At 42.1% G+C, this 15,130-nt stretch overlaps 2 protein-coding genes across 3 annotated transcripts; both read right to left on the bottom strand.

The window, feature by feature from the left end:
* Window positions 1-2,912: 2,912 nt before the first annotated feature.
* On the bottom strand, window positions 2,913-4,878 carry ndufa7 (NADH:ubiquinone oxidoreductase subunit A7). Its single transcript, XM_083672500.1, has 4 exons — window positions 4,802-4,878; window positions 4,525-4,574; window positions 3,918-4,055; window positions 2,913-3,725 (listed from the first exon to the last, which is right to left on the bottom strand). Exons 1-4 carry the CDS (start codon window positions 4,850-4,852, stop codon window positions 3,635-3,637), a joined length of 330 nt encoding a protein of 109 aa, XP_083528626.1. The 5' UTR covers window positions 4,853-4,878; the 3' UTR covers window positions 2,913-3,634.
* Window positions 4,879-6,392: 1,514 nt separating this feature from the next.
* kank3 (KN motif and ankyrin repeat domains 3) lies at window positions 6,393-14,529 on the bottom strand. Of its 2 annotated transcripts, none has more exons than XM_083671487.1 (11): window positions 14,476-14,529; window positions 13,595-13,681; window positions 11,405-13,276; window positions 11,018-11,120; window positions 10,725-10,928; window positions 10,322-10,412; window positions 9,774-9,993; window positions 9,271-9,413; window positions 8,285-8,485; window positions 7,141-7,239; window positions 6,393-6,831 (listed from the first exon to the last, which is right to left on the bottom strand). In XM_083671487.1, exons 1-11 carry the CDS (start codon window positions 14,480-14,482, stop codon window positions 6,769-6,771), a joined length of 3,090 nt encoding a protein of 1,029 aa, XP_083527613.1. In that variant the 5' UTR covers window positions 14,483-14,529; the 3' UTR covers window positions 6,393-6,768. The 2 variants fall into 2 exon arrangements, with proteins under 2 accessions (XP_083527613.1, XP_083527614.1); XM_083671488.1 differs by having other exon boundaries at window positions 13,595-13,677; window positions 14,476-14,525.
* Window positions 14,530-15,130: the final 601 nt, after the last annotated feature.

Raw genomic sequence — 15,130 nt, 5'->3', positions numbered from 1 at the left:
TTTGTGTGTTTTGGACGTGATATAAAATACAGTTCTGTGATCTCAATCTGTATTGACCATGTCTTGGTAGAGTGAGTAAGGTGCTTATATACGTCACCATTGAGACGTAATAAGGTCCTCTCACACCTCAAGGATTTGGGCGCTAGAATTGCATTCCTCCAGGAAACCCACCTCAAACCAGAGAATCATCTTCGAATTAGGAGTGAGCCAGTTTTTTTGAGTGGGCCAGTTATATCACTCCTCACAAGCAAATCGCGGGGGGCTGCAATTCTGGTGCACAAATCAGTGCCATTCTCTGTCTTCAAGGTCATCCCTGACCCCCTTGGTCGTTTTACTATTGTGACAGGGAAGATTCACAATAACTGTCTGACTTTGGTAAACGTCTATGGTCCTAATTGGGATGCTGAGAATTTCTACAAAAAGCTTTTGTTCTCTTTACCAGATCTTGGAACACACCAGCTCATTCTGGGAGATGACTTTAATTGTTGCTTAAACCTTTACCTAGACCGCACCTCTATCAATCCGTCCACTCTCCAAATCTGCTAAAGTCATTTAAACATTGACGGACTAATATGCTGTCTCAGACCCATGGCGATTGTTGAACCCTAATGTTAAACGTAATGTCATACATTCTCACATATTAATTTATTTCTGTTGGACCATAGGCTCCTCCCCTGTGTTCGACAATGCTCTTATAGTCCCATTGTCGTCTCTGATCATGCGGTTGTTTAGGTTGACCTCTCCCTCTCAGGTGGCTTCATGCCGCGCTCGCCCTGGTGTTTTAATAATTAACATTTGTTAATTTCGTAAACACACAAATAGATATATTTACCTCTTCAATGTTACACCAGATGGAATCTGGGAGTCCTGTAAGGCCTACCTGAGGGGAGGGATCATCTCATACACTTCATATCAGAGGAGAAAGGCTGCAGAGGATAAATCAAAACATTCCACGGTTATTTCTGAACTTGAAACCCAATATTCTTCCTCACCAAGCCCAGATCTCTACAAAAAAATCCTCACTACTAAGGCCAAATTTGAAATCCTAGCATGCAAACAAGCAGCAGAAATGCTATTTTTTATGAATTTGGAGACAAACCTGGTAAATTGCTCACCCACCAGCTTTGCCAAATGTCTGCGTCTCATCTCATCACTCAAATGAACACTCTAACTGGTTCAACAATTGACCCAAAATCAACCAATGATCAATTCAAGGATTTTTACAGCTCCCTCTACACGTCTGAACAGACTTCTGATCCCTCATTGTTCGATTCATGTTTTCAGTCGCTGGACATTCCAGCCATTGATCCGAAGCAAGAATCTGATTTAGAACACCTGTTTACTGATGATGAAGTCATTCTTGCCCTTAGATCAATGCAGAGTGGAAAGTGCCCTGGCCCTCGACTGGTCCAATTGAGTTTTATAAGACTTCTTCTGACAAGTTAACCTCACTCCTGCTCAACATGTCCAATGAATCATTTGATTCTGGACTACTACTTGTCACATTGCACCAAGCTTCCATCTCACTGATATTAAAAAATGAGATCCTGTTTCGTTACTTGGAACCGAAGTTAAGCTGTTGGCAAAAATGTTAGCTCGGCGACTGGAGGCTACACTTCCCTCAATTATATTATATATATATTTCTGGGCTGCCAATCTGCGCTCTATCCTACATTGGCAGAATATTTACTTTATTGTCCCTATACCTGCGTGGCTCCGCATTGAGTCTGCTTCCTGTGCTCCAGCCTCATTGGCAGCTGTCTATTGCTCTCCTCCCTTGCAACCACCACTCAAATTTACTAAAAACATAATTGTAAAGAATTTGGAATTTGGAATCAATTTGCACACCATTATGGGGTTCAATCCCCTCCATTATCATCCCCCTTCATTTCAACCCTCTATACTCTCCCTCTGTACTTGATAATGCATATGTTCTGTGGCACAATCAGGGCATTGTCACCATCAGTAATTTGTGTGTGGATGGCATATTTGCTTCTTTTGAAGATCTGGTTAATATGTACGATATTGGGGCTCTCAGTGGCGTAGCACACTAAGGGGCATACCATATCATCGTAAGGTGTAAGGTGGTCGCCAGCTTGGCTGGCGAAACTTTTCCTTGACATAAACCCTATGTGTGAAAGATGTCATCAACACCCTGCTGATCTCTGTCATATGTTCTGGTTGTGAATACATAGATAATATCCAACTCATTCCTTCACCTCCCAACTGAAGAATAGTAGGCCTGTAAATTCCTGTCCGTTTCTTCCCCTCTTGACCTCCACTGTGACTTCTGATACCTACCTAATTTAAAATATATATATATATATATATTACCTGACCTTATTTTATACCTAACCACCTGACCTCTTTTCATACCTTGACCTTTATGTACCATAATCTATTTCCTGTTTCCTTTTTTGTTTTCTTATGTTTTTTTTTATTTGTTTGTTCAATAACAGTATTTGGTATTGACAGTATTATGCATTGTTATATGCATTGTTATTAACAATATTATGCATTAATTATTAACAGCGTCAGAACCAAAGCAGATTTCCATAACTCTAGAGTAGTATTAAGTTATATGGTTCGGTTAAAAATACAAGATAATAATTCAGCAATAACATTTGCAGCAAGTTTCAGAAAGTGTGGATCTAGATTATCAGGACCATCTGATTTACCGAAATGAATACCCTTCAGAGCTAGCTGGAGTTGTTGCAAGCGATCACTACTGTGAAATCCATGGTGTGAGGTTGCCTTTGTATTCATGCCTTTGCATCATAGATATGCAAAGTTGGTAATTTATCGTCAACAATGAATAAGGAGAAAGATACCTCTTACAAAAAACCTGTTATGTCAGCGCAAGGCCTTGAGCCAAAGCCAAGTCTGCAGGACCTGGATCAATCTGTGGCGGCTCAAAGTTTTATCAAAGTTTATTGAGGAGTGCATGTTGTATGTGGTCCAAACATCTCTCAACTGTCAACTTGGTACAATGGCTATGAATTCCAATTTCTTCATCCTTTACGATGTGTGCAAACAGTGCATAGCATGATCATGTAAATAGAGAAAGTACAGCAAAAGGCATGAAATTGTTACTGCTGGAGAACATGCTTGAATCTGTAGGTTGTCAGGTAAGTGGGAACACTATATACATAGTTCTACTAAGGGGCTAACTCACAGAGGTAGTTTTGGACACTTCTATCTATGTTATGTGTAATGTCCAAGATTTCCCACAAAAGAGTATGTTTTTGATTGATTCCAAACAATGTTTTGCTTCTTTTCAATAAGCAACTGATTTAATCTGGTGTATGGACTACAGTCAATCAATTAAATATTTCAATGAGCAACAGGGAAAAAGTTAAACCAGCAGTAGCCTGCACAGCAAGTACATTGGACTAGCGTTTAAGGAGCCTATAGTGTATTGAACAAGCAATCTGCCATCTCATTTGTAACCACAAACTAACAACAAAGGAAATCAAATCAGATGCTGTGAAGTATGAGTGCAACAAAAACACATAAACCTGATTATAACATGAATAATGGAGGAATGATTAAAAAAAACATACATTACATAATTTATTAACACTGATATTTTACAGGATTAAACTGGTGAATAGCAATATTGTGCTCTTGTTGTTCAGAGGTATGGCTGGTCAGTAGAAAGGGTTAGTTCCCTTGGAACAGCACCAGGTGTAACTGGAAGCTTTGCTGGCACCTCCGGAGCTTGACTGAAAGAGAATAATACTGGTATATCAGTGAAAAAGTTCAACAATAGAGAGCAAAGTAAAAATAAATCTACATAAAATACACACAGATGCTGAATACTAATAAGGTTATATCCAACAATATTATTTGTTTTGCTTTTCAATTGCACATATTTCATATTGAATGAGTACATCAATTCACTGGACTTGACTGACCTGCCAGCAGTAAGGGCCTTTTGAGCAGACATCACAACTGTGGGTGGCAAAGACTCTCTGCGTCCATCTCTGTGGTGGTAGTAATTATTGGCAAACTTGTGGCTGGGGCCAACCGGCAGTTTGGGTGGGGGTTGGGTCCTATACAAAAAGTCAAAACTGTATAAACTGTTTGACACTTAAACCTCACACAAAGCCTAACCTCCAGTTTAAATTACTATCGAACTAGTCGACTCTTCAGTCTTTTGTATATCTTACATTTGTGGATTCAACTCTGATGTCAAAAATAATCAGTAAAGTATCTATCAAACCAACCTGTGGGATTTTGTTAAGTGAAGACACCTAGCTGTACTGTTATTGGTCTAGATTTTTCAAAAAGTCTATTGACGTCTAGTTAAAGGTTCTGCACAATGATCAAGGTCGTTGGTCCAATCAAGTGTGTTACTGCTGCCTGTCACTGTAACTCTGAAGGACCGGGGAGGGTTATTTAGTGTGGGAAAAGAGGATACAGACTGGTTTGCCTCTTTTGAACGGGGCATCAAATAATTGAGTAATGCGTCAACTTGCTACCACAAGGACGCGCCATTATCATTGTCATTTTTTGTCTTACCTCTTTGCTATCTCACCATACCGCAACTGCAGCTTTGCTTGTAGATCGTGCTATAGAAAATTCAGCAGTTGAACAGTGAATTAATTCAACAGTGAACAACAAAACTAGCTAGCCAAGTTGATATCGTGCGATGTTGCTGGCACACTGGTGTCGACTCGTGTCCACAGGCTGTGAACTATTAAAACGAGTTTTGAGGGCCAGTCTAAATACAGGTTACAATTATAACATTTTCACTCATGTGAAATTTATTTTATGTCTGTAGATAGGTAGGACTTACCCCCGATAACAAATTTCGGATCCTCTGAATAATTTTAGTAGCAGACGCCATTGCTGTTGTCAAGGGCAGACTGCCTCTTCTTCTGTAATCATTCAACGAACGACGGTTAGTCCTATTTATGGTATACTGACGCCTACCGTTGTGGAGTGTCAGTGTCAGTGTTCTGTTACAGAATCTGAGAGAACAACTCTCATATGGTAGTACAACGACCATATACTGGAGGCATTAAATAGCCCTTCTGTAGGCATAGAGACCCTTTGCTGTTTCTCTTTTGGCTTCTGTTAAAGTGCTTCAGCTATCATTCAAACATATTTCTTTAGAAATTAGTCGGTCTATAATAAAAAGTAAACATTGTGTGGTTCAATGAATAAATGAGCATAATAGTATATTGAAGCAATTGACCTCATAATATAATAGGAATTGACCCTGCATTTGAGGTGAATCAATTCTCAAATCCAATCCGCATCTATGTTTGCCCAAATTCGTCTGAAGTGTTTAACTTAAAATCTACTTTTAAATGCCCAGACTTGTGTAACTTCACTTGCTTGAAAAAAAACTTGATCGTACCATTTATACTTTTTGAGCTGTACTCGAATTTGTTTGAAATCCTATCAATTCCTATTGCCATTTGCTCTGAATGGGGACATTTCAAAATGTGTCTCCTTTTTCATATTTTAAGCTTGACACCTCAATTCAACTTGTGTAGACTCACTACACTTAAATAACTTTCTTTCAGATTGTTGACACTATTTACAGTTTGTTAACTTTAAGCCTTTTTAAGTCACATAAATTAACTGTGGTTCCAATGAAAAGCATACTGTTGCTATGGTCATACTCAAAATGCTGGTCCTCCTCTTTCATCTTTTAAGCTTGACAATCCAATCCAACTTTAAACTGCATCCACTGCCATCTATTTATCTATCTTTCAATCTATCCATCGATGTATCCATTAATCTATCTAACCATCTCATCAATCTAACCTTCTCTCATCTATCTATCTATCAGTTAATCCATACAGCCAACCAACAAACCAACCAATCAAACATTCATCCATCCATCCAACCCACCAACCAAACCATCTTTAACTTTATACGCTTTGGATAAAGGCGTCTGTTAAATGCCATACATCCGCTACCATAATAAAACTCTCACTTTCTTTCAACTACTCAGTATTTCCAGCTATCGTCCAAACCTTCTTTAAACTTTTTCTACGACCAAAATATCACTTTGCAAGCCCACAAGGTTTCTTCTGGAACTTCTTTTTCTAGTTCAAACACATATTTCTGTATAAATTAGTAACCACCAGCCTATAATAAAAAGTAAACACTTTGTGGTTCAATGAGTAAATGAGCATAATTTACCCTATAATATAATTTGAGGTGAAGCAATTATTAAATTCAATCGGCATATGTATATTTGCCCAAATTCATCTGAGGTGTTTGAGATGGAAGCTGGTAGTGAAAAATTGGCTAAAAATATTCTCAGTGAGCTATTTCTTCTCAACTTCTTAGCTAAAACTAAGAAGTACAGAATGTGTAACACTTGTTATGTAAATATATGTTTATTTTTGTCATGAAAATAGATACATGAATATACAATGCGTAGACAGTTAGTGCAGTCTTTAATTATTTTGGCATGGAAATTGAGGGCAGTTAAAGGAGGGGTGGGGATCTAAAGCTAAACACATTATTGAATGCAAATAAATGCAAGGTCCGTCTTATACTGTATCATAGAAAAATAGATGCGGCTGACCTTTACTTAATCAGAAATATTAAGAATGCAGATTAGTAGAGTATAATACCTGTTCAAGGCATTTATGGAAAATAGCAGTCTTATATCAACAATACAAATAAATGTATAACATATGACAAGATATAAATAGATATTTAAGTAGACAGCGGCAATTCCAGTGGAGTTTTTTCAATGCTCATGTCCAGTAATATTTGTTTGTCCATGTTGATGGATAATCACTCCGCAGGCCATGTCTTTTGAGGACTAGTCGGGCTTCTTGGATGGGTCTTGGTAGTCCCCTGAAAGACACAAAAAGATACATATTTACAAACACTGGTAATACTCTGGAAAAAAACAGTAAATACTCATGGAACTTCATGGGATATGCCCTAGGGGTCACTACTGCTACACAAGTCAAAATCCTAAAACCAGCATCACACATACCACACCCAAACGAAACATTGGAGTGGGGCCAAGGCGCTAATATTACCTACTTCAAATAGAAGTGACATTGCTCATGATACGGATATGTTATGACCTATACTGGATTCAAGGCCTTAACTGCCCGTTGCTTAACAAGTAGGCGTCTCCAGAGTCTTGAAACTCACAGCGGCCTGGGTTTTTGCATAGTTCATGTGGGCGTAGAGCAGCACAGCTGTGTCATTGTGCGAGGCCTCCAGGGCAATGGACAGAGCGTTGCTGCCGTCCTACAGATGGGAGGGAGACAAAAACAGAAGAGCAGACTTATTTGAGACAGAACACTCTTGCCCATTCACAACCAGTTCGCTCTGTAGTATGTGTATACCTGGGATCAGTTTAACCCCCCCCCCCCCGCGCCCCCGGCCCCCATCTCAGCCTGCCTCACAATCCTCATGCATTAACTGTATGTCACAGTTTTGGAAGAAAAAAAAACCCAGTCCCAAATACTTTCCCACCCCCCCCTTAGTCCAGCTGTGTCCTACTGAAACCCAATCCATGTACTCTATGGCTAACTCATTTGGCCCTGGATGTGTTGCTTCAATATCAGTCGGGAGGTTTGGACTAGTCTGAGATAAATCCACTGTAAAAATCAATTTAAAAACGCTGATGTGCTGATTCAAAAATTACTGCCAAGCTGCTGTGATCATGAAAGAACCATTGTGCGACTGACTTATACTGTGGTTTCACAGAGAAATATGCAAGTCACTGGAGGAATATTTTACTTTATGTATCATCTCCTGTGTCACCCCAGATATGGCAGTAAACAACAAAGAAGATTGTTTTTTTTTCTTCTTTTTTTTAAACTTTTTTTTTAATTCAGCCCTCAGGGCGATATTAAATGGTCCACTCTGTTGACTTCCTTTCCTGCATTTGTACAGATTTTAAGACAAAATAGTGGAAAGTAAAAGAGGCCAGTTTAGACTATCAAGAGTGTACAGGAGGTACAGTAGAGATGCTGAATTCCAAATCAACCCCTAGCGCCTACACCCTAGGCCTGGTATAGATCTGAGAGGATTGGATAGACATCAGCCAGGGAAGGCTGGTGGAGATAGAAATCAGAGGATGGGCTTATTGTAATGCATGGAATGGTATCAGGAACAGGATACCAACCTCCACCAGCCTCCCGACATCAACATTATGGTAATAGCTTCATCTTGCCCATCTGACTGGATGCAAATGTTGCCATATTGCCTCAACCAATCCTATCCTCTAAGAGTGGCTAGTAGGGGTTTGAGGATTTGGAATTCAGCAAGCGAAAGCTGAGGAACTCACGTTGTCCACGATGGAGATGTCACAGCCCGGCTGGTCCAGGAGCAGTGAGACGATCTCGGCCCGGCCATGCTCGCTAGCACACATGAGTGCTGTGGAGCCCTCGTCATCTTGTACATTGACATCGGCACCACAGTCCAGCAGTGCTCGTACCATCTCCTGCCGGCCATGGCTAACAGCTAGCATCAGTGCCGTCTGGCCAGCCTGAACACAACCAGACGAGTTAGCATAAGTAAGCATGGCATCAACACATCAGTTAGGGTTGATGAAAGTTGACCTAGGGAATTAACTGAGGTGAGCAAAGTTAGACTTTTATCCCATTTTAATATTCAAAACCCAGTTGAAGAGGTCAAAGAGTCAAAGGCATAAAATGCATACAATATATTACACTTCCACTGACCAAACACATATAAGCCACTTAACCTTCTCTATAGGGTCTGGTCATGCCATTGCATGATTTTCCTCGTTGCAATACAGCTCCTTCTGTGACAATGGTAAGACGCAAAGGTAATCTAATTCATGGCAATGGTTGTTGACATTTAACAAGTGAGCAACAAATCACAATCCTATGACTTGGCAATATCAAAACAGCCAAGTGGGAGCCTTATCAAACAAAAAGACAAATCGCTCAGATTTGCAAAGATGAACAACCCGTACTGTAGGTAACACACCCTATGATCCTTTAGTTAAAGAAGTCTCTGCTAAAATTCAGTTAGGTTATGCTGAAAATGAAGTGGGAGGTGATGCTTTAATGAAGTGGAAAGTGCTAACTGGCAAGATAACAAAACATCATAAGGTCTAATCATCATTTTGTTTACCATGTGACATTAAATCATTTCAGAGGTTTAAGGGAAACAGTTATGAAAGGATAACAAATGTTTGTCAAAATCTTTGAATACACATAAAAGCTAAATGCTTTTGAGAGGACAATGTGTTTTGGTAGACCAACACTTTGGTAGACCACATGAAATTGAACTGATTTAACTTGCCTGGCTGGCCTTGGCATTCACATTGCCCTGACTGAAGAGCTTCTTCACCACCGCCATGTCTTCCTCCTCTTTCACAGCAGAGAGGGCAGCCAGCATGATAGCAGTGTATCCAGCCTTGTTCTGCTTATCCACACAACACATGCCTGCATAGAATATATATACACACACACACACACACACACACACACACACACAGACACAGACACAGACACAGACACAGACACAGACACAGACACACACACACACACACACACACACACACACACACACACACACACACACACACACAGTGAAACCCAGACGACATGGAGAATTCCTGATCATAATCAAATGGAATAACTGATTTGATGTTGTGTGGCCAAACATGAGATACATTAAATAAAAACTTCTACAAAGCCATTATGACATACTGTCTGCTCACATGTCATAAACGATGTACTTAGATAATTAGAATAGCTCAAAAACAACTACCCAGGGATATTGTTGACATGCCTCAAACTGACCTGTGTCCAGTAGTAGCCCCACCACAGTGAAGTTGGAGTGTGAGACACTGTAGTGCAAGGCAGTGTTGCCATTGCCATCTGTCATATTCACGATGTGTGTCAGCAAGGCAGAGGAGACCTCTGTGAACGCCATCAGGTAGTCGGAGACCCGGGATGGCTGGGCCATCTTGGCACTGGAGATGCGGAACCATTCCAGCTGCACAGTATGGGTGCTGGAGAGCTACAGGACAGGAAGAGGGAGAAGACGTACAGTAGTATCACTGTGGAGATCACTGATGAAATACAGCCACTATATGACTATCAAGTAGCCATGCGAGACTCTTTTAAAAAGTGCCTAGCCTATTGCAATTTAATGATTTAAAGTCATAGAGTTGTATTGTTATCAATAATCGTTTATACCTACAGTTCATCAGACTACTTAATCAAGCGAAGACACAAAAATTAACAGACAGTTGATTTGTTTACAAAATTTAAGAGGCGTATGTTGTCTACAGATGCAAACAAGAGGCTGGTCCAAGCAGATGTTAAACAGGCATGTTGGAACCCACCACTTCCTTACTCTTCAGTGTTTTGACATCATCATTCAGGTGGTTCTTCAGAATGAGGCAAGCTTCGCGCATTTTTGCACTCAGCTCAAACCTGTGACAAAGGGGTCATGTAATTAGGCTTGGGAGTTAACAATAGGTGGTGAAAGACTAGGATCTTTAGACAATGTACGATGAGGTTCCAAAATGGAATGTTCATCTACTTAATACTAGAACTACACCATAACATCCTGAGCATAGATGCTAAGTTTTTGCAATTTTGGACTCAACCTTTAAAAAACAATATAGTGTATTGCAGAAAGAAACCCCTGTGAATGTTTGAAAAAGTGGTAAACTATCTATTTAAATGTTTTGCAATAGCCTTCTTTGACATCACTTGGTAAGCTTCAGCTGCAAAAGGGCATACTTTTCTTTCACAGCATCAGAGGCCTGAGTTTCTGCTCGTATGGCCTCCTCGTCACTATCGCTGTCATCCAGATTAATGTTCCTCTCCTCATCAGAGGTGTCCTCCAGAGCCGCCTCTTCCTCCTCACTGCTGTCGGAGCATTCACCGGCTCCACTGCCGCCCGAAGAACTCCCCTCTTCCTCTTCACTCGATGTCGACTCATACCTGAACAGAAGTGTGTGACTGTAATATCACTGGTTATACAGCTCCATCTGTATATCACTGTTTGGTAATATGCTTCAAGCATAACTCACCCTCCATTGAGAATGCCAACAAATTGCAAGCTCTTCTTGCCACCACTGCGAGCCTCGCCTGAGGTACTCCCATCCTTCCTTTTCATGATGGATTTAAGCATTCCTGTGGCCACAATTCCACAAAGGATATAGTGAGCCAAACACAGTTAATGGGTTATTCCTAATGGAACACTACATAGCGCATCACATTCAGACCATTCTAAGCAAAGATGACAATAGGCAGTACTTACACCCATTAGATCAGGAGGTGGTAAACATGTGACTCACGGGCCACAAATGGATTTCGAATGGCAAGTGTTTTTTATTAAAAAAGCTTTTATTTATGCTGTCATTTATGTCACTTCCTCCTTAAAAGGAAGTTCTGAACATGAAATATCTGTCACTCACCACCAACAGTTTTTGAATTGCTGGGCGCCGTCTCCTCCTGCTCCCCATCTCTTTTCTCTGCTACACTGACCATCTCCTCATCAGGGGTGACTTTATACTCTGTGATTGTCATCTGCCTCCTCTTTAATGAGGTGACCAGAGGTTTATGCTCTTGAGTCTCCTCTAACAGATTCTCCCATTGGCTCCCAATGCTGACCAGTGCCAACGGGGTTGGTTCCATCGGGCTCACGACAGCATCAGTTTGCGTGCTCTGGTCATACTGTCCAGCTGTTAAGTCATCACCTATACATGCATCTACAACCTCAGGGCAACAAGAGACAGCGACATGTTGCAAGGCGGATGTTAAGGATTCTGTTTCGACTTGGGCATGCGCTGTGACTGGTTTGGCTAGAACCCCCTTCTCCAACATGACTTTGGAGTTCCTGTCTTCTTCCTGAGCCTTTATGGTTCCTAGGTCCTCGACTGCTTGGCTTAGTCGCTCCTCCAGAGCCAAAATGGACTCCTGCTGGAACTTGATGGTGTCCTGTAAGGTGTCTATCTCCCTCTGTGCCTCACTGGTCACCCCAAGCAGCGACTCCATCACCCACACTGAAGCTTCCTCAGTCTCCACTACAGCCTGTACTCCCTCTTCACTGGTGGCTGTGGTGTCCGTCCCCATGCCTTTCTCACAGACACTGACGTCCGTGCCTTCAGAAGCGTCCTTCACACCCAGGTTGTAGTAGAAGACCCCAGCCTCCAGCGACATGTTATCCCCAACTGCCACTGACTTGGTCTCCACTGACTTAGTTTGAAATTTCTCTGAACGCTCTTCATATTTCTCACTCTTTCCCTCAAATTTCTCAGTCAGCCTTCTGAGGTCACCTGCTTTGCTGGGGCCCTTGCGACTAGGAGAAGGAGGAGGTCCCTGACCCTGTGTCTTTGAGTCTTCTGTAGTGGAATTGGCAACTGTAGTTGTAGCCTGTTGTTGTTGTTGGACCCCCGTCCCCACAGTGGACAAAGATTTCTTCTCCTGCAGTGCCAACAGGAGCATGTCTTTCTCTGCACGTAGTTTGGCCACCTCTCTCTCTAGGGCTGGGACCCCCTTCACACGCTCCTCCATCTCCTTCAGTTGCCTCAGGGCTGTGGCCATTTGCTCTCTCACTGTCTGCAACTGGGTGGGAGGGAGTGGAGCCATTCCAGTGCTGGAGGCTGGAGTGCTCCTACCAGAGGTGTGGGGACTGGGTCTGGTCCAGCTACTCTGAGATGGACTGGGGGAGGCAGAGGAGTGAAGCAGGGGCTGGCCGTCCAAAGTGGCTGTGTTTGAAGGGGACACCTGGGAAGGGACAGGGAGGGAGGCAACAGTTGCCATGTGGCTTTGCTTAGGAGGGTCAGAGAGCTGAAAACGGGCACCATTTTGGTGCTGGTGGGTCTGCTCCTGCTGCAGTCGCAGGCTGGTTTCCAGAAGGGTTCTCTCCACTCTGGGATTACGCAGTGGCGGAGGGGGCGGCACTTTAGCACCGGCAGATAGGGGGGGGCTGAGAACGGATAGAGGGGACAGAGGTTGTGCCTCACTTGGCGCAGAGCCGATGCGGTTCCGTGGATGCGGCGGAGGAGGTGCCCTCCCGTCCTCGCTGGCGGGGGATGAGAGAGACTCAGTCGAGGTCCAACCACTGGCACGTCCCCCCACACTGGTGCTCCGCTGAGAGACTTTTACCCCACGGGTCGACCTGCGTGAGCTGACTGGTGCTCGACGGAGGTTGTGGCCACTCTCTATCTCCTCCACATACTTGAGGAAGTCCAGGTCCAGCTGGAAGCCATACGGAGTCTGGACAGAATAAGATCCTGGTTGATCCCCCTCTTCCTGGCTGGAATATAGAAATGGCGCACCCAGATCTGTGGGGCACATGGTCACATGATTAGAACATTAGATAACACCTTACTTGAATCCTTTGTCAAAATGCCTGCATAATATCGTCATAACAATAGCTGTTATAAAAAGTGATACCAGCTGATATCAGAAAGGTACACAGTCTAGTTACGAGTCAGGTAGCCGATAAACTAACATAAATAATGTTCTGTAACAGTTGTTATTAGCGAACACCAGCTTTCACGTCAATCCCTTATAATGACAGTATCAAGTCTTTATGACAGAGGGTTGAAGCAAAGTGTATCCAAATATTATTCTCAATGAATCATCATAATATTGCTTACCAGGCAGCTTTGGGTTCGCCTGCACAGACTGCGTCATCTTCCTGGACTGAGATCTTTCCTCAGAAGTCCTGACAGAGTCAACTCTACCTGGGGAGAGAAGAAGAAGTCACTGATTTTGACTAGCATGATTAAAATACCTTTAAGCTTGCTTAAAGGCTAGTATGTTTTACATGATAGTTTGAGAGAGAGAAGGATGTAATGCATGTAATTTGTTACAGTAGATCTAAGCTTGAAACGATATTACTCTGTCTGAGTGTCAATGGCACCACACCCTTGAACTAATATTTCAATGGGTTGCAAAGCTCTCTCCATAGGAAAATAAATCTTTACAGAGCTACAAAGCCCATACGGTAAGGAGATCTGAACAACTTTATGGCTTTTGTCATAGCTCATTAGCTAATAGGAAAGCTAGCTGCATCACTGAAGAAGACTCTCCATTGATAAATTTCACTGAATCCACTTTTTGGTGAAAAAAACAACAACTCCCCACGTCAGATTCCATTTGGAGATCAAGAGGTACTGTTGGTAAACGAGGGGTTAATCCTATGGTTTGTTTTTTCTTTGTCAGACGTGTTGAAGGGGATTAACCGTAACATCATCTATACCTCCGAGCAGTATGACTGAGAGCCTTGCACACGTTGCAGATAAAAGAGGTAACAAAAGCAACACAAAAAGATGAACATGAGCCAATACACACACAAGGCAGATATTACATTTCAATAGGATCACCATCTTGCCTATTCCTCTAAACAACACACTTAAAACATTTGTCAAAAGAATTTTCTTAGAATAAACTACCATACTATCAGCAGTAATTATGTTTCATACTGTTCATTTTGAGTTACTGTCTCTGATTGACTGTTGTATTGATATAAGATTACCTCTCATACACTCTCTGAAAGGTTCATAAAGCTGTCTTGATGGTGCAGCAGGAGTTCCTCCTCCTGGCTGTCACTCACACTCTGGGTCCAGGCTCCTTAGCTCCACTGAGAGAGAGAGAGAGAGAGAGAGAGAGAGAGAGAGGAGTCAGAGCAATATACACACACACACAAGTTGTGGGTCATACTGTACTGAGGCGAGAGGACAGACATACACAAGGTCAATCTCAGAGCAGCATACACCACGTACACAAGTTGTTGGTCACACTGTACTGAGGCGAGAGGACAGACATACACAAAGTCAGACTTGTGTAGTATACACCACACACACACACACACACACACACACACACACACACACACACACAGATCTGTTTCCCTATAGCCCCAGGCACATTCCACTATACACTTCGCTCTCACATCCTGCTGGCATGACCAGGCTGGAACATGTAGCCCTCCTCAAGTATCTCAACAAGATAGTCATTCTAAAAACATTGGGGGACAAATGAAACCTTGAAATACCAGGATTTTCTGTCATCTCTAAAGACTGCTCAAGGAGAATATGAGGAAAACTACTGTCACAAGTTCCTTCTATATTCTGTGTACATTGTAAATAAAAAAAACAAACAATTTTAGGTGAAGTGTTGACAAACTAAAT

This window comes from Argentina silus, assembly GCF_951799395.1.
Source record: "Argentina silus genome assembly, chromosome: 6".
Classification (NCBI taxonomy): domain Eukaryota; kingdom Metazoa; phylum Chordata; class Actinopteri; order Argentiniformes; family Argentinidae; genus Argentina; species Argentina silus.
The sequence above is the reverse complement of the archived record's forward strand: the minus strand, read 5'-3'. Positions and strand labels throughout refer to the sequence as shown.

Coding starts and splice junctions, on each gene's coding strand:
- ndufa7 (XM_083672500.1), bottom strand. CDS start 4,852: ATGGCGTCTGCTACTAAAATTATTCAGAGGATCCGAAATTTGTTATCG. Junction 4,575..4,801: donor TCCGAAATTTGTTATCGGGG/GTAAGTCCTACC, acceptor AATTTTCTATAG/CACGATCTACAAGCAAAGCT. Junction 3,726..3,917: donor AAGGCCCTTACTGCTGGCAG/GTCAGTCAAGTC, acceptor ATTCTCTTTCAG/TCAAGCTCCGGAGGTGCCAG.
- kank3 (XM_083671487.1), bottom strand. Junction 9,414..9,773: donor GGGGCTACTACTGGACACAG/GTCAGTTTGAGG, acceptor TATTCTATGCAG/GCATGTGTTGTGTGGATAAG. Junction 8,486..9,270: donor TGAATGCCAAGGCCAGCCAG/GCAAGTTAAATC, acceptor GGTTGTGTTCAG/GCTGGCCAGACGGCACTGAT.